We start from the raw sequence: 20,044 nt of genomic DNA, 5'->3' as shown, positions 1-20,044 counted from the left end.
TATTAATAACCGTACAAAAACACTTTGATATACTAAATTATTTGTTTTTTTAAGCTCTTTAAAAAGGTCTAGAGAGAAATTGGGAAATTTTGTGTTTTGAGGGTCAAAAATGAGAAAAACCATTTTTGATCCCATAAGATAAAATCCCTAACCCCGTTCTCATGGTTTCGATCACGCTGGTTCTGGAACTCATTCAAGTTCTTCCTGCCTTAAACCTTTAAACCAAATTTCATCAAAATCGGGCAAAAATTAATCAAGTTATCGCGTTCACGGACGTATATATATATACCTATATATAAATCTATACATATATAAACATTTTAAAGAATTGTGTTTTTGGCCACTCGGATCATTAAAATGAAAAAGAAAATTGGTCCCGGGTCTTATAGTCTTAAGAGGGTTCCCTACCCCCACCGAAAAACGTCAGAAAAGCGCTTCGCGCGGTATCATATAGCGATTCTAGTTTTAACATTTAAATTGTGAACCAAACACCATTTTGTACATAAAGAGTGGTTCTACTAAGTTTGCTTTTTAAAAAATGTCTATGCTTACGCAATCAAGGGCAACGACTTGTCAAAGTTAGTGAACTTTAACTGTAAAGTTCACTAACTTTGACAAGTCGTTGCCCTTGATTGCGTAAGCATAGACATTTTTTAAAAAGCAAACTTAGTAGAACCACTCTTTATGTACAAAATGGTGTTTGGTTCACAATTTAAATGTTAAAACTAGAATCGCTATATGATACCGCGCGAAGCGGTTTTCTAACGTTTTTAGGCGGGGGTAGGGAACCCTCTTAATAGCTTCCCTATAGTACTTCCCTATAGGGAAATTTGCTAAAAGGCTGTATTAGTATACAACCTAAAAAAAAAAATACTCCCGCCGCAGCAAACCTGCAGACTAAGCGAATTTCCATTTGACTGATTGGATTTAGACTGAAATGTCTACTTAAAAATATTAACATTTATTCTTGATTTAAATAGAATTAGTTTAACAAGTACTTAGGTTTGCTGCATCAGGGAGGGTAAAACTGTTTTTTTTTGTTTTTTTTTTTTTGTAAAATGTGAATAGTTAGTAAGAAATAGAAACATTTTCCAAATTTGATCAAAATATGTTCACAAACAAGCAAACTACAACAGTTTACTTATTCTCCATAAGAATAACATGGGAATTTTAAATTAAAATTTTTTTTTAATTTTCTCCGTAACCATTAGGCGCATAATAACGCTTCAATATACTAAATTATTTGTTTTTTTAAGCTCTACATAATGGTTTGGAAAGAAATTGCTAAATTTAATGTTTTTGGGTAAGAAATGGGAAAAACCTATTTTTACCCCATAAAACCCCCCGTAAACCCCCGTTCCCATGGTCCGATCATGCTGGATCGCGAACTCGTTCGAATAAACGTACGTTTACACGTTTGTACCAAATTTCATCAAAATCGGATCATTTTTGCTTGAGTTATCGTGCTGATGGACACATATATATATAAATATATAAATATATATATATAAATATATAAATATATATATAAATATATAAATATATATATATAAATATATAAATATATATATATATATATATATATGAATTTGAACGGATGGTGTTTTTGGCCTCTAGGGACCTCAAAACGAAAAAAAAAAATCGGTCCCGCGTCCAGGTCTTACCATGAGTACTACGGTAATAGCTTATTCCCTATATGGGAAATTCGCTAAAAAGTATAAGGAAAATATAATTGCCACGTTCGCTACCGATCGCCACTAATTTGGTACGCTGAAGTCATTGCCACGGCCAGAGGAATACATTTGATTATTACACATAGACCAGGTGTCACTTGGTCAACAGTACACGTAGACCGTGGGCATGTGATGCAGCAAAGTAAAAATTAAGTTTTGCCAACTATCATGTGACGTCACTAATCATCATATCCACAGACCAAGTGACACACTTATGCAACAGACATCCCAGTAGACCACTGCATAGAATTCAGTGCCTTCAAATAGACAATTACGATGATATAACTTAAGCTTTTTTAATGACATTAGACACCGGACGCAAATATCCAACGTCAGTAGGCCTATATCTTAATGTGACTAGCTGTCGCATAGGTCTATGTGCGTTGCTGGTCCATATGAATGAAAAATGTTGTAGACTAACTTATTGCGGTAGCAAAAATAATAATCTAAAAAAAATATTATTGGGCATTTCCCCCCCCCCCCATTGTAAGTAAAAAAGGGAGGTCATAGGGGGACGGCGATGGTTCCATTGAATTTCTCACCCAAAAAATAGGGGATGTCTAGCCTGCGTGGTTTGGAACGTCTTACTCCAAAAATAGGTCAAATACCTACAAGGATTAGGGAGAAAATCCCTGTCAAAGATTTCCACTCGCCAGAACCATAGATCCACCACTTAATTTAACGGTAATTTATGAATCAGCATTTTTCATATTCAGCGTGAAAGACTGTAGCCTAAGTAAACATAAGGGTACTTTGGTATTATCCGGAGGCCACCCTTACACAGCGCGCTGCGGCGGTTATGTTAGGTTGGGTTATTATAAATGGAAAAAACATAGGCCTATACTTTATACTTACTGTACAAATTTGACATGATTACAATTAACGGCCTTTGAGTTATCTTTCAGAAGGCAGCGATGTCGGTGAGGATTTAGTTGTACCGGTATTTGTATGCGTCGCCACTTCTAGCTGCCAAAGGCAGTGACAGCTGATGTGTGAGCTCCGGTCAACAACTTCACCTTGGCCTACTTGGAGGGGATTAGGCAAGTGAAAGTACTTATGACTCATCTGGTATTGTTTGATTCATAGCTCAACGAGAAAAGTCCTAACTTACAAACATATTTATAATAACCCAACCTAAAATAACCGTCGCAGCGTGCTGTATAAGGGTGGCCTCTGGATAATACCACAGTAAGTTACCAACATAAGTTTATCAAAATTACGTTTTAAATCATCATCAACTGTACAGAACAATTAGGTAGGCTCCTATTAAGCTAAGTAATGTTACATTTAATTTTATATAGGCCTAGGTCTAGGTAGAGCCTACAAGTTTTGAGCATCTTGGTTTTTATATGTTTAATTTTTTTTTAAAGGTTTAAAAACTAGGTTGGATAAAGTCGTTGTGGCTAAGATAACGTAAGCATAAAGTTATTTTGTGTCAACCTTTAACTTAGTTAGATAAGGAGCATCAGTATCTTAGGTCTACTTGAAAGTCCAATGACAGGCTAATGTCGTCTGGATCAAGAAACAATCTCGCTTTGAATCAAAACAGCGAACATCAGATTTTGAAGGCGAGCACTATTAAAAATCAGCTGCCTATGTTAGAAGATTGTAACATGGGTTATTTGGAGGATTAGGTTAGTCTTTAAGGTACTAGGCAAGGTGTCTCAGCGACCAAAATGTCATTTGAGAAAGTTGTAGTGTTGGTGTCTACTAGGAACTGTGTAAAAACGTCTTATAAGTTAGGACGTTTTAGGTGAGTTGGGGAAGGTGAAGGGTACCTAATAACCTTTATGTTACTGTATTTGCTTAGAGACCCTGAGCTAACCTAAGTAGATAGGCCTACCCTACCCGTATATAATAACTAGATCTAGGGTTAGTCTAGAACAGAGTTAGGCCAAGTTAACTTGGGGTTACAGTAGGCCTTGTAGAAAAATCAAATTAGAAACATGAAAAATAAAAAGTAATGAATGTTTTGAAGTAATGAAAAATGTTTGGCCAAAGTGTCCTAAACAGTTAACCATTAAATTGCAAAAAATCAACAAATAATAAGTTAACTTAATTATTGCTGCTAAGTTACTTACCTTTAAAAATATTACTGGTATCAATAGGCCTACTCGAAACTAGTCTCGGATGGTCAAACCACATGAAACCAATAGAATATTTAAAAAATAAACAAAATCCAGCTTTGTAAGCGCTGTATAGTTAAAGTTAAAGCTAGATACATTCAGCTTTCAGCAGTCACTAGTCAGTCAGCCATTGCCCATTTTGGGTGGGTTGTGGTTGTGGGTTTGTGTTGTGGGTTTCGGCGTTTCGTTTTGTTTCGTTTCATATTCAATTCATTTTCGATTTCAATCCAATCCAACCAACTCATAACAAAACTCAAACCCAACAACTCCCGTCAACCACCAGCTGTGTGCTGTCTATTTCATTTCATTTATCTTATCATTTTTTCAGACAGCTTTTTACTAGGTCTGCTGAAACAAAATAACAGATACAACAATGCAATGGTAATAATGTTGTTATCTTTATGGTTAACCTAACCTTTCTTGGTTTATTGTAACGTAACAAATCTTTGCTATAGAGTCTAAAAGCTTTTAGGCCTACTAGCCTAGCTGAAAGTGTGAATGTTCACCAGTGTAAATTATAGAGTAGGTAATGATCGGAATATCAATACTGAGATCCACTATTCTTCATTGCGCAAGAGGTGTTGGTACAATCCATGATCTGAACAAGCCCATTATTAGTTCTCTTTTATTAAATCACTGTACAATTAACTGTTATTCAAGTTGTAAATCAAAGAAAATGAGTGCTGGAGAGCAAATTTCGACCTCATCGGACTTCTTTTTCAGACAGGTAGGTAGGCTTTTAAAGTGTTAAGTTAAGTTCGCTTAAGTTAGATCTAAGTTAACTACATTTTTCAACGCTACGCTGCGCTCTCTGTGTGTAAGTATTGAACAATGCTGCGTTGTTTAGAAACCACAATTTCAGTTAGAAATAAGCAATTTAAGAAAAATATAAGTTACAAAAAAAATAAAGGTAAGTTAGTATTAACAAGGAGCGGAGAGGAGATCAGGGGTAGAATGGCGCAGGCGGCGGTTACTCAACTATATACACGCCTGTAAATACAAGAAATGACTTTGACCTTGAGCAGTCATGTCCCCTGCTCCGATCCCTGAACCTCACCACCGTGTTTATATAAATAATGGTACTTACGTATTATACGGAGGCCACTTATTTTACAGCGCGCTGCGGCGGTTAGGTTAGGTTGGGTTATCATAAGTTTTTATGACTCATCTCGTATAGTTCGATTCATAACGAAACTAGGAAAGTTCTACAAACATATTTATGATAACCCAACTTAACCCAACCGCCGCAGCGCGCTGTAAAATAAGTGGCCTCCGTATAATACGTAAGTACCTAAATAATTTCTTAAAAGCCCTTTGGATAGACCACTTTAAACTTAATTAAGTATTCTAAGGTTAAAACAAATTACATAGCAACCTAAATTTTGCCGCCCCCAAAACATGCCGCCCGGGGCAAACGACCCCCCCCCCCCCGCCTGTGCAAAAATAAATTAATAGTGTTGCACCCTGTTGGTAAACATTATACATTTTTAATGCTATTGAATATTGTTGAGATAAAAAATGATTTACTCAGTCCTGTAGGCTCAACAGCTGTATAATGTAATTCTGATTATTATAATGTTAGTTTGTTTAAGTTGTTATGTAAACAAACTATTTAGTCTATTTAGGGTCGCTTTCCCCAAATCTAGTTTAACTTAATCTAGTTTAACTTTAAACGGAAGTTTAAACCAATGATGGCTTTCCCCACTTTTTTGGCATGGAAGTTTAGTTTAACCTGGTTTTTCTTTGTAAGCAAACAGGTTGGCACCACTGGTCGGACATTTTATCTGAAATATTAGCTGACTTTTGGGCTTGAGGTTATGTTTACAATATTTTGATTTGTTTGTTATTGAGATTTGAGAGTACAGTAGTGCAAGTTGATAGTATTATTTATTAGTGATTGGTGATTAAATACATTGTGAAAATGGATTCAGGTTCGAAAAACATTAGTTTTTGTTTGCAAGATAAAGTTTGTGTATCCAGGACAGTAGATAAAAGGTGTAAAAACTTCCAAAAATCTGAAATTGATTTGTTGTTGGACCTAGTCAGCAAGTTTAAAGGCATTCTTGAGTGCAAGGTGACCGATAAAATTTCACATAAAGAAAAAGATAATGCTTGGCTGGAATTGACAAATAAATTCAACCAAGAAAGTGTATTTGTCTATCGAGACACTAAAACATTGAGAAGTAAGTACGAGAACATTAAAAAAACATCTAAAAAAAGTGGGCCGAGGAAAAGAGTTATGTCCTGGGAACTGGAGGTGGACCTAGCCAAAATGTTCCCATAACAGACACAGATTTGAAGGTTAAGGAGCTGTTGGGAGTCACTCAAATCGATGGTTTGCCCTCAACATTTGACAGTGACTACGAATGCCCTCAAACAAAAGTGAGTTTGCAGATTTTAACTAAGCCTACTTCTCCGCGACCTTCTCTGTGTACTTCGTTCAACATAGAAGATGTTCCTGTTTTATTGGAAGAAGAAGTTGAAGAGATAGGCCTATTAGATGTAGTGCCCGGATCGGAAACTATGAAAAGGAAAGTGAACGGGGACTCTTTGGTGCCTGCGAGTGCTGAGACTGAATTTAATGGTTTTGCTAAGGCAACAGACTTTTCTATTAGGATGTTAAAAAATCAAACTTCTTCCCCATTAAAACACAACAAGAAAAAGAAACCCCTCTTCGATAAGACCCGCGCATCAAAACAAATTGAAGATGTGTCTGCTGCTAAAATGGAATTAATACTTTTACAAAAAAAAACCGTTGAAGAACAGTTGAAAATTCATCAACAACAGCAGGAGCAACAGTACGCTGAGCACCAATTGAAGATGAAATGCATCGAGGAGGAACATAACATGAAGATGAAACTTCTTCAGTTGAAGATCAAAAAAGAAGAGTTAGGTCTGAAAGCTTTTGGACTAGCCTAATGTAATAGCCTAGGCCTATTTGATTATTTTATCACACTGTTGTAAGTATTATTTAGTTTTTGACTCAATAAAAAAGTTAGCCTATTCAAATATGGGGTTTTCTTAACCTAATATAAGATTGTTAACCTAATAATACTTAAGATTAAAAATTTAGGCTTCAGTTCAATATGCGCCTCATCTTTGACCTAGATTAGGCATATTCCAAAGATTCAAAAGCTTTATTCACCATTCAATGCAAAATGTACAATAGGCTTTGTCTCATACATTAATTATATTTCCTATTGCTCAAACTTGCCATTATGTCAAGACTTGTTTGTAACCTGAGTACGGGACCGGTACATACAAATCCTGCCCGCAAGAGCAACTCAAAAAAATTTAAAAGAGTAAGTTATTTGAATAACATAGACTAAACCTTTATGGCAAACAGAATGCATATAGCCTAGGTAGAACATTTTTTTAGTTTTTACCAACCAGACCTAGAATTTCAAATCCACCCAAATCAATAATGTATTGAAAGCTAAAGAAGTTAAAGTGAAAATTAAAAAAAAAATACTATTTTTCCAGATAAATTTTTATAACTTATTTATAAGTTAAGATTTTCTTTTTCAAACAAAACTTAACTTAGCTAGGCCTAAGTTATTAAAAAATTACAATATCCCCACAATGGAACATTTTATCCTTTTTTACTTTGGGTAAGTTAGGCTTAATTTAAAACATATTAGTTTTCATAAATACAGGTCTGTAAGAAATTAAATCCAAAATACAACAAAATGGTTTTATTAGCAGCTTACAGATAATGAAAACAATCAGGAAATACCTGTAAAATACAATTATTGGCCAGAAATAGCCAATTATAGGCCTAGAAACCATCAACTAATGATCCTAAACTCCTGATGATAAAAAAATGCTGATAGTATGCAAAAAATGATGGTAGTGCTGATTATGGTTATTGAACATTACAGTATAAAGCATAGAGTCAATTTGTTGACAATGTCTGCCCAACAAGAGTAATTCATTTTGTCTATAACATGCTGTTGAAATACTCATTTATTAGTCTATTCCTGGTAAACTTATTCGGGTCAAATCCATTGAGCCTAACATGTCTTGGTATTTGACGGTCAGCATTTCCTTGGCCACCTAGGTCTTAAGGGCTTCAATCGCTTCTAGTTCCTCATCTGTGACTGGAGGAATTTCTTCCTTCTGTCTGATGCATATGTTGTGGAGTACAGCGGTTGCAGCAATGACAGATTGTGTGGTTTCAATCTTCAACCTTATTCCGAGAGCTAAAACAGGAAATCTTTTTTTCCATACCCCAAAAGATCTTTCAACTGGGTTCCTTGTTCTGATCTGTGACTCTTGATACAAACGCTCTGCTTCAGTTTCAACAGTGTCCAAGGGGGTAAGTAGATAGTTTTTGCACCCATAGCCACTGTCGCCTACCAGTACACCATTCCCATGTATTCCCTGTTCTAATTCTCTCTTCAATCTACTGGAATTAAATATGTGAGAGTCATGTGTAGACCCAGGCCACCTTGCCACTATATTAGAAAAACAAAGATTTGCATCACATACACCTTGAACATTTAGAGAATATACACCTTTTCTGTTTCGGAAGAGTTCTGGAGCATCCCCGCCTGGAGAACTAATCTTGACATGACTACAGTCAATCGCACCAATACAATTGGGGAAGCGGGCCTTTTCATAAAACCCTTGCTTGACTTGGTTTTGTTCATCTCTTGAAGGCATGCGAACTATGTGAGGAAGTAACCTTGCAAGAGCATCTGATACTTCTCTAACAACTTTACTAGCAGTGGAGTAGTGAATTCCACTGTGGTCACCCACACCGATGAGGAAACTACCACTAGCGTAGAAACGTAAAGCAGTCAGAAATTTTACCTCCGGAGATACAGCTCTATTTTTCTGAGTTTTCGATGTTATGTCTTCTCTGATCATATCTAAAACCATATGGGCTGTCCTTTTACACATTCTGAATCTCATAAAAAAGTCCTCCTCATCCCAAACATTAAAGTGGTCAACCCTGTTTCTCATTTTTGTTGGGCCTCTAGTCCGTGGTCTCTCCAAGTTCAATGAACTGTTCATCAACATCTAACACGTCCATCAGTTCTTCCATCTCTATCACTCACTAATAAAATACACTCACAAATAAAACACACTCACAAATAAAACACCCTCACTAATAAAACACACTCACTAAATAAAACACATTCACTAAAAATACTGTTGCTACAGTTTCAATTTTAACTAGGCCTAATTAATAATTTATGAATAATAAAAAAAAAACTTATCTTACAAACTTGGACCATAGGTTACTTCATCGATACTAGCACTTTATAATATAAAAATACCGGTACTTTTGTCTTAATAAGTTAGGCCTAGGATCCTCTTTCAATTCCGTTCTTTTATTGACTGAAATGAATACTATTGTGAGGTTATGTTTGTGTTGTGACAGCTCAGCTGACGACGCTTTCTATTGTTGGTTAAACTAAATTTCTGGGTTAAACCAGGTAACCAGGTGGTTTAAACTTTCATGGCGTTTAAACTGTCCATGTAGTTTGGGGAAAATGATTTCAAGTTTAAACCTTCAGCTAAACGGGTTTAATAGTTAAACCATGTTTGGGGAAAGCGACCCTTAATGGTTCTCTAACAGTTCTTACATTTCTTTTATCCTACTAGCAAAATCAGTTTATTACAACAGGTTATGGGCCCAGACTCGCAAATAACTGTGTTTATTTATTGGATTTGTTAGTAGGATATATGTGAAAGAACCTGTGATTGATTGTTATTTGTCTTTTTGAAAAATCTTGTTCAGTTGTCTTCAAGTGTTTTGTCTACCATGGAAATTTCTAAAGTTTATGTACTTGATAAACTGGAGGGTCAATCCAATTGGATAGATTGGAAATTTCAAGTAGTCATACAGTTTCGAGTTCATGGTATAATGGAAGCTGTTGAAGGAAAGCTTGTATACCCTGAGAAACCAGGTGAAGATGAAGATGCTTCAAAGATGGACAAATATCAGAAACAGGTTGCTGTACTTGAAAAGAAAGAATTTTCGGCACAGAATATCATTGTTTCATCTGTTAGCAGTCAAGTAAGACAGCTTATAAATATGTGTTCAACTGCACAGGAAATGTGGGGGAAACTTTTGATTATTTTTGAACAGAGAACTGAACAGAGACAAGACCGTCTGTTTAATGAATTCTTTGGAATTAAGGAAAAGGACTCACATGACAGTGTAGTGAAACACATAGCAAAGCTGGAAAAACTTTGGGTTGAGCTACAGGACGAAACTTGGAAAGAAGATAAAGTTAAGCTTCCTGATTCATTATTCCTAAATAGGGTGTTGAATACCCTACCACCTGTACCTGTGAATATAGTGAATTCATTAACGCTTGGGAGTCTGTACCGAAGGATCAGAGGACACTGTCATTACTGAGAGAGAGACTGTGTACGGTTGAAATGAGAATGAAGGAGCGAGAAGTTGGAGGTGTAAAGGAGTCTAATGCTGCATTTTACACTGGTTCAAAACATAAAACTTTCTCACAACCTAACTCTAACCGTGTGAAATCAACATCAAGCATAATTACCGTCAGTGGTGTTGGAGCTGAAAATAAGAAAAAGAAATGAAGACCTAAATGTTTTTCATGTAACCAGCTTGGTCACATGAAGAGGGATTGTCCTAATGTCAAACAGTCACTAAAACCTGGAAGTGCTTTTGTTGGATATTGTGGTCGCTCACAAGTATGTATCGAAGAATCTAATTGGATTGTAGATTCTGGAGCTACGCAGCACATGACAATGAACAGATCATGGTTTGTGACGTACAAGGCATTTTCAACAGTTAAGCATGTTGGAGTTGGAAATGGTCAAACCATGGAAGCACTCGGCAAGGGAAACATAATTGTAGAGATGGTTGTGGGAGGAAAATGCCAGAGAAATCATTTGGAAGATTTTTGGTATGTTCCTGAAGTAGTCAAGAACTTATTTTCTATTTCCTCTACGTTGGACAAAGGTATAATTTTTACTTTCAGCAAGGACAAATGTAATTTCTTCAAGAATGGTGTTTTGGTTGCTCAATTACATAGAAAGAATGGACTTTTCATTATGAATATGAAAGTTATTAGTATTACAGAAGCTGAAGCTCAAGTTGCTCTGAGAGATGATTTACAACTGTGGCATGATAGATTAGGGCATCAAAACAAGCGATATGTTTTGACATACCTGAAGAACAATGGTATTGAATTTACAAATTCAGGTACTAAGTCTGAGATATGTGACGCTTGTATTGTTGGCAAGATGCATCGGTTGAGTTTTGGTACTCGCAAAGAACTTGTTAATCAACCTGGTGATTGCATAAATGCTGATGTTTGTGGCTCAATGCCTGTGTTATCAGTTGGTGGCAATCGATATTTTGTCGACTTCAAGGAGCCTGTGGAACAAAACAAAAAGTTTCCTACAACTGAAACCAACTCTTCAACAACTGCAAGTTTACCTGACGAAGAAGGACAGAGGTATAGTTTCAGAGACAGATCAAAATTGAAGCCTCCTGTGAAACTTGCTGATTGTGCCCTTTTGACATGTGTTGCATAACCTACTAAGTGCAAGGAAGCGGTGACATGCAAGGATTCTCATCATTGGGTCAAGGCAATGGATGAGGAAATAAAGGTGCTTAGTCCAGTGTTCTGGTGTAGTAAACGTCAGAAATGTGTAGCTTTGTCAACTACAGCATTTGAGTTGATTGCTGCAGATTGCTGCAAGTTTGGCTGTAGGGGAAGCAGTGTGGCTCAAGAGAATACTTCAAGATGTAAGGATACATGAGCAGCAGTTTTCTTGTCTGAGTAAAGTGTCATTTTTTAGGGGAAGTGTTGAGATAAAAAATGATTTACTCAGTCCTGTAGGCTCAACAGCTGTATAATGTAATTCTGATTATTATAATGTTAGTTTGTTTAAGTTGTTATGTAAACAAACTATTTAGTCTATTAAATGGTTCTCTAACAGTTCTTACATTTCTTTTATCCTACTAGCAAAATCAGTTTATTACAACAAATATCATAACAAATTTGTTTAGGAAGAATAGCTGACAAAATTATTTAATCCCTCTTAAAGAATACTCATAAGGTTAACATGGAAAACTCCAGAGCCACTGGGGCGGAGCCCGGAAGGATTTTTGAGATAAGAATAGGTCTCTATGTTAATCGGGACCATGTGAGCTAACATCATGTCAAATTTCAGCCCAATCCGACCAGTAGTTATTGTGTGATTGAACTTCAAACAAACACACAAACTTTTATATAAAATAAAAATGAATCCCTTTTTTTGATGGTACTCCATAACTCGAAAAGGAGTGCACCGAATTGGATGATTCTTGTTTAGTTGTATTCGTTAGTGCCAGGGATAGGTTTTTATGTAAGAAAATTTATATTTCATCCAACCGTTATTTAGTAGGTTAATTTGATTTTAAAAATTAAAAAAATTTTTTGCTCATAAAACTGTGGGATACAATAACATGTGTTTAAAAAACCTGTTGATTTTCAACCAAAAGGTGAAAAGAGTGTAGCGAAGGAACTTCAACTAGGTAGGACAAGATTGAGTGATGCGAACGAGCTCATCTTGAAAATGTACAAGCGTTTGACATAAAACCACATTAGTACAGGACGTATGTCGGGCCAGCTAGTTTAAAATATTTGTAAGGTAAGATATAGCATAACGTTTGTTACGATTCCTTTTATTTTTTTCCAGTTGTTTGACTCAGAGAGCAGTACCTATACATATCTTTTGGCAGATGTTAACTCTAAAATAGCAGTGTTGATAGACCCAGTCCTTGAGCAAGCAGAGAGAGATGCACAACTGATCAAAGAGCTTGGGTTCACTCTAAAATATGCTAGTAAGTATAGTTTCTGTGATAAATTATCATTTTTTTTAGTTTAAAATATGTTCCTATCCTACTGCACAAGACATCTATGAATCCAGTCATATTTAACATTCGTTATCAGTTACCACAATAGGTAATTATATCAACCTCCGGACCTCACGCGAAATTAAATTTTTTGTTTTTCAAAATGGTCGAAATTTCACGCTGATTTCAAAAATGATTGTCGTTTTTTGTGGAAACGTCCCGTTTTCCCGGAAAATGGGAAAAACGGGAAAAAAGATTTTTTGCTTAAAACCCATGTTGTAAGTACTCAAAGTATGCGGAATTTCCTCCTGAACAAGAATATGTAATTTTTATTACAATCGGACCACTATTAAGCAAAATATCACCGGAAAAGCGGGCCGCTGGCTACTCTTATACTACCGCATAGCGTTAGGTTAGGTTACTTTAGGTTAGGTTAGGTTACTTTAGGTTAGGTTACTTTAGGTTAGGTTAGGTTACGTTAGGTTAGGTTAGTTTTCTCAATAAAATGAGTATTGTAACTATGTAAACTAACCCAACCGAACCTAACCTAACCTAACCTAACCTAACAACTTAGGTTAGGTTACTTTACGTTAGGTTAGGTTACTTTACGTTAGGTTAGGTTAGGTCAGGAAATTCCGCACAATTTGAGTACCCACAACATGGGTTTTGAGCACAAAAAAAATTTCCCGTTTTTCCCATTTTCCGGGAAAACGGGACGTTTCCGCAAAAAACAACAATCATTTTTGAAATCAGCATGAAATTTCGACCATTTTGAAAAAAAAAATTTAATTTTGTGTGAGGTCCGGAGGTAGATATAATTACCCCACAATAACACAGAATTACCTATTTGTTAAAGGCCAGTGACAAATATACTTCAATACTTATCATTGAAATTAAGCCAAGTATGAATGTAGATGAGTGTAGTATGAGTGGCGCGATCTTGTAGTCTTGTTAGTCACTAAGGCCGACATATTCCTTAGACACATCTATTAATTAATAGCCCATACAGCTAATGGCATCTAAGGGACTAACAGTTTATAGTGGAATCCGAACAACATTTTTGCCTTGGTATTAATTAACAAATTGGACATATTATCAGGATAGTACTATGGATAGTCATAGTTACTTACTAGTGTGGACGTTAATCCGCACCAGGGAGTATCTCATCCACAGTGCATGCCTATAAATATCCAGAATTTGTGACCTCCTAGTAGCTGGATTACAGGACGACGACACTGTCCCAGTCAGGCTACGTTAAAATGTGGGAAATGTGGGATGGCTAGTTACATGGAAGTAGACTGGAGACGCTGCATCGGTTTTCTAATGTGGGCTGACATCCTCGCAACTGTTGGATTTGAATCCCTGCTGAATTACTGAATTACCTTTTGAATTTAGCTGAATTACTATTTATATTTTGCATAAGTACCAGTAGCCTTAAAGACGTGCCTGCGTTTTTGTTTAGAGTCACTGTTAGAGTTTTTTAGTCCTACGCAAGATTCTTAAATAAAAAAACAATGTCTCATCTGCTGAATGACAACAGAAAAATTCTTTATTCCTTTAAAAACACACAAATATTGTATGCTTGGGCTACACTTTTAGAAATACAGTAGAGTCCCGCTAACTCGGCACTCGATAACCCGGCAGTCTGGATAACTCGGCCATCACCTGGCTCAGAAAATTAGTGATTTTTTGAGTGCTAGTTAATCATGGACTCAAGCCAGCTTAAGTCAAATTATTCGCAACTGGTATTAAGGATTTGTTGTACTATATCTGATGACTTAATACTGACTTGTAATATAAATAAAAAAGGCAGTTAAAAAGCTTAAAAACTGTATTGTTCTCATTTTTAACCCTAGTTCCCGATAACCCGGCATTTCACAAACTCGGCACCCTTCCAGTCCACATTACGCCGAGTTTGCGGGACTCTACTGTATACAATATTGTCTGTGCTATAGACTACGCTCTGCAAAAATGTGTCATTACAAATAGTACTCAAGATATGGTTTACAAATACTGCTGATGTATCTTTAATATTTTAAATGTGATTAAATACAGCCCTTTAATTGAGGTTGCTCTTAGGAGAGGGTTTATTGAAAAACTGATATTTTTCGGAGAAGTTTCACATATACTTGAATTCTTTATTTTGAAATGGCGACCATACGAATAAAGGTATTTTAAGTCAAGTATTAATGGAGATGAGTGGCGCAATCTTGTATTCTTGTTAGTGACTAAGGCCAATATTTTGATTGATGGCGAACACCTTAAAAAAAGTGAAATGTACTGTGCATCCAGCTTATAATGCAAATGTGTTATAAAAAAATTGCACTAACTTCCTAATTTGCACGTACCAGGTATCCTGTTTGTATGTCACTGGTAACTCTCTCTCTCTAAACATTTTGCACTAAATCAATTTAAAATTCATGTCGGATTAATAATCAACTATTTTTGTTGTACAGTGAACACACACCTCCATGCAGATCATATAACAGGGTCTGGTAGACTGAAGCAGTTGTTGCCGGGCAGCCGCAGTCTGATTGCTCGTAGCAGCTGTGCCGAGGCTGACGTACATGTCACTCCCGAGGATGTCATACAGTTTGGATGTCATTCCCTCTCGGTCAGGTCCACTCCAGGACACACCAATGGTGAGATTACTGGTTACATTTCAAACCAAGTTCATTTATGCAAGGTAAAATAATCCTTGATTGTGACATCTTTAAAATACAAAGTAAAATTAAAAAATATAATTGAATTATAAAAAAATGTTGGTTTGTATTTTTTTTAGCTAGACATGATGGAAATTTATATAAAAAAATTATACTGCATGTTACCTTCATGGGTGTTGCAATGGTCGCGGTAGACGATTACCAAAGTCACGAAGACTTCAAGGTTTCTCTTCAGATTTATATTTGTCAGTGTATAGAAGACTGACGTCAGTTGTAAGTAAATAATAAAAAGACTATTGCGTTCAGCTTCAAAATATGCAATGTTGAATGATCGAAAACACATTTTTGTTTAAAGTATATTTCTCTGCATTATCCCTGTGCTTTTTGGTAAAAAAAACTACTGAGTAATAAATTTAGTAAATTATTTGGAGCATATTTGCGTAGTTGTGAGTCACACTTAACATATAAATAAGAGGTTAATTTACTGTATCGTCTTGTGACTCTTATACCTTCTCTAAAGGCGGATTTATTTATTATTTATCCGCCCTTAGAGGGGGTATAGGAGTCAAAAGGCGATACTATGGTAAAATAACCTCTTTTTTATTTGGAGCAATTAGAAAAAAAATTTTTTACTAGTTGAAGGTCTAATGTGTTGCAGCTATAAATGAAGTTAATGTTGTCTAAAAGATTTTGGTACATTACTTAGTTAAACGCGCTTTACAAATAATTTTGTTGTGCCAGGTTGTGTTAGTTACGTGAGTGAGAAACAGGGTCTGGTGTTCACGGGAGACGCAGTTCTCGTCCGAGGCTGCGGAAGAACTGACTTTCAGGAAGGTGACGCAGAAACTCTCTACAACTCAGTTCACACACAAATATTCACTTTGCCTGATAACTTCAAGATATTTCCAGCTCACGACTACAAAGGTATGTCATCTCTTAGATCAAGTATACAAGTAGTCCTCACTATGTGGAATCTTGGTTTGCATAATTACATATACTTTTCACCAAAAAAATTCAGCCTATCTTTAGTCATTTTGGTTGTTGATTGGAATGCACTGTATTTTACTGTCTGACACGTTTTTTTTTTTGTTACAAGTACCTAATTGAAAAATTGATTCTTTACGGACTGTGCCAGTCTCTAGAGATGTATGGCATTTTGTATTTTTGTGGCACTTTGCTTTATGTGGCCCATTGCTTTGTACAAAACTTTGCTAAAATGAGTCTTCCTCATATAGTGAGGACTTTTTATAGTAAAAAATACCCCTGGCCCTGTCACAGCAATTCTTCAGACTAAGCGAATTTCCATTTGTCTGATTGAATTTTGAAGTACCTTCTATTATATTTCTTGAAATGTGTCAGATTCATTCCTTATTCATTAAATACATAACCTAGTTCCAAGGTTTTTTTTACTACAGGCAAGGAAAAAGGTGTTTTGGGTAGAATGTTAAGTATAAAATAGGGATGGACGAGATTGGATTTTTAGTTTGAGACGAGACGAGATGGGATTTTTTTATTTCTCATAAAATTTTGAGACAGGATGTCCTTTCTCATACATAACGGGAAATGCACGTTCTACATTTTAACCTGATTTTGTAACATTGTTTAATACCTACTGATTTATGACAGACTAGCTGTACCCGCGGGCTTTGCCCCGTTTAACTTCATAAGTGAGCTCGTTCGCATGGCTCAATCCCGTCCTGGTTGAAGTTCGTTCGCTACGCTCACTCACCTTTAGGTTGGAGCTCGTTCGCTGCGCTCACTTGCCTTCAGGTTAGCTCGTTCGCTACGCTAACTCGCCTCCAGGCTGAAGTTCGTTCGCTATGCTCACTCACCTTTTGGTTGCAAGTTAGCTGTTGTCATAAATTTAAAAAAAAATTATAGTGCTGCACCCTGTTTGTAATCCTTGTAACTTTAATGCTATTGAACATCATAGAACAGAACCAACTTGTTTAATTGAAACAGCTGTTGAGATTCATTAAATTCCTTTTAAATATGAAAAGTCATAAGGTTAACATGGGAAACTCCAGAACCACTGGGGCGGAGTCCAAAAGCCCGACCAGAATAAAAACTACTTAGATTTCCTATTTAATGCCCAAAGAATCGGTGTACCGAATTTCAGCCTCCTAGGTAAATGGGAAGTGGGAGAATTAGTGATAAGTGAGTGAGTGAGTCAGTGAGGGCTTTTCCTTTTATATATATAGATGACTGGTTAAATACAAAAATAATAATAGGCAAGAATATTTAAAATCCTTATCCAAAAACCTGTCCTGGTCATCCTACAGTTATACAACAAATTATATTTTATCCTGGTAAAAGTAACCTCATATCACAGTTTCACAAGATAACAACACAATGACAGCCAAACTGCCGGAGAATCAATAAACAATGTTAAAAAAGTGTGTAGGATGGCCACCAATGCTGGCCAGATGGGCTGACGGGGAAATCAGTGGTTGCCAGCTGTGCTGGCCATTCGAGTTGAGAGGAACTTTCCTAAAACGGCTTTGAGACCGCAAAGGGTTAAGAACACAGAAATTGTAAATATTATACAATGTTTAATTTTTATTTGTAACCCTTCAACAACATTCAACAATGCTTCAATATACACAGTGATTTTGTTTTCTTAAGCTCTTTACTTGTAATGGAAATTGGCTATGTTCATGTTATACGGGTAAAATTTAAAATTAAAACAACTTTTAAAACATTTCTGAATCCCATAACAATTTGTTCCCACCTTATCTTGCTAGTTTGTTAACACATTCACGGTTATCCTATCTGAAAAAGTAAAAATATTTTCAGGGTTCACCTACTCGACCGTGTTGGAAGAGAAGACTTACAATCCTCGACTGACTAAATCCAAAGCTGAGTTCATCAAACTGATGAACAATCTTAATTTGCCATATCCTAGGAAAATAGGTAAGTTGTTGTTTCATCTTAACTATCACTTGTTTTTCTATTGTAAATTTTTTGTTATTTCTAGAGATGAATAGAATTGTACTTTAATTTCAGGACGGGATGGAATTTGTATTTTCTTCCCAATTTTTAGATAAAAAATTATTGATTTGATAATACCTAGTTATTTAAATCTGCTGATTCATTTGTTTTAGTTCTCAATCACATAAGATAAATATTATTTGTTATAAACTAATTTAGTTTACATAAATAAAATCTATAAAATACTGTAACGGTACCTATTTGATCAGTGATGGTTTCCAAATGGCGTATAATACTTGCTCTGTATTATTTGATTAGTGGTCATCATCCAATTGTTTATCCTTTGTTCTCTGTTTAGATCATACTAGCTGCATGCCTGTTCTACGCACGGGAATCTTATAGTAGTCAGTTAAACCTTCTTATAACCGTCACAAATGTATTATCTGACAGTTTCAAGCCTTGATTTTAAACAAAAATGCTATGATTCTTTGTTTTGTTTATATTTACGTTGTTATTTTGTAACCATCACGGCAACCCATGAGCCCAGTGCTCGATTTGCGGGGGAACTTGACTGAATGGAACTCAGTACCTCTCTATCAGAAAGGTAAAAATATTGGCATAAATAGGTACTGATCACTTTAAATAAGGTACTGACACCTATTTTTTTACAAATCGAGCACTGCATCAACCCAATTTCAAACTGTTAAAACTTTGAGTTACTTTTGAACTATATAGGCATTATAAAGAATTTAAATTGTTTTTTCATAAACCTTCTAAAATATTGTCCAAACGATCTTGGTAAGTTTGGCTTTAATTTGTTTAGCCATTTTTCAGTGATAGTGTTAGAAAGTTTGCATCAAAGTCGATCCCAAAGAGCTTTTCTTCGCTCCGCTCAATAATATACATTTCACAATGTTTCATTACAATTTGAGTAACCAACATTGTCTGTTTTAAATTGTTATGGCCTTCATATTTTGTATTGTAGGCCTATATAATCTTACACTTTTGTGTAAACCACTAAACAATTAATTAATTTCATTAATTCCTTGTTCAAAAAATTGAAGTCAGGTTTAGTAATTAATTGAACTCCAGTTAATATTTTTGCAGTTGAGCAGTTACATGATATCTTTGCTATTTCTAGGCATTCCATCCCCATGTAAAATTTGTCGCCAGGTTTTTAATCAAAATTGATTTCATTGAGTATGCAGACTTTTAAACCCAGTCACACTAAAGATGACTTATTGTAAGCTGAAGCTTATATGTAACGCCGAATCCAAAAGTGAATGCTGATATGTAACGATTTGTTTCAGACGTAGCTGTTCCGGCCAACAAGAAGTGTGGTGTCCAATAAACACGAGAGTTAGACAGAGCTTGATTGTGATTGAAGCTGGAAGTTTATAACATAAAATTATTTGTGATTAGATATATTGTTTCATTACGTTCCAAATAATTAATTATGCAGTTCAAAGAATATTGATATTAAAACTTTTGTTTTGTATTGTAAAACATTAATTGTTATTTTATTTTATATTTTATGTGGTGAAGGTGAAGCTGTGTATTATAGGCTACTCACTGTGATAATCAATACAAATCAAAAGATGCATGATATTTTATGCAAACTATGTCAGAGCTTTGCTATATTTTCAATATATTACGTATTAGATCACTCATGCATTGTAAATAATCAATATTTACATACATTATATTAAAATAAAGCACAATAGAGTGTAATATAAGTTGACTATTCTTTTGGCCTTT

General features: G+C 35.5%; 2 protein-coding genes across 4 annotated transcripts in view; one reads left to right on the top strand and one right to left on the bottom strand.

Moving 5' to 3' along the window:
- The window catches only part of LOC128985463 (uncharacterized), a 39,712-nt gene extending 35,734 nt beyond the window's left edge, over positions 1-3,978 (bottom strand). For all 3 annotated transcript variants that reach the window (XR_008490028.1, XR_008490029.1, XM_054404957.1), the window contains exon 1: positions 3,815-3,978. The gene's annotated coding sequence lies outside the window, so the exon portion shown is untranslated. The remainder of the gene's footprint in view (positions 1-3,814) is intronic.
- A 221-nt stretch (positions 3,979-4,199) lies between these two features.
- Positions 4,200-19,709, top strand: LOC128986243 (persulfide dioxygenase ETHE1, mitochondrial-like). The gene is made up of 6 exons (XM_054406483.1): positions 4,200-4,586; positions 12,536-12,680; positions 15,149-15,334; positions 16,097-16,279; positions 18,152-18,268; positions 19,597-19,709. Exons 1-6 carry the CDS (start codon positions 4,389-4,391, stop codon positions 19,635-19,637), a joined length of 870 nt encoding a protein of 289 aa, XP_054262458.1. The 5' UTR covers positions 4,200-4,388; the 3' UTR covers positions 19,638-19,709.
- The last annotated feature ends 335 nt before the right edge of the window (positions 19,710-20,044 follow it).

Source organism: Macrosteles quadrilineatus, unplaced genomic scaffold (genome assembly GCF_028750875.1).
Source record: "Macrosteles quadrilineatus isolate MER2022 unplaced genomic scaffold, UCM_ALF_1.0 Scaffold_2__2_contigs__length_208266976, whole genome shotgun sequence".
NCBI lineage: Eukaryota > Metazoa > Arthropoda > Insecta > Hemiptera > Cicadellidae > Macrosteles > Macrosteles quadrilineatus.
The sequence above is the reverse complement of the archived record's forward strand: the minus strand, read 5'-3'. Positions and strand labels throughout refer to the sequence as shown.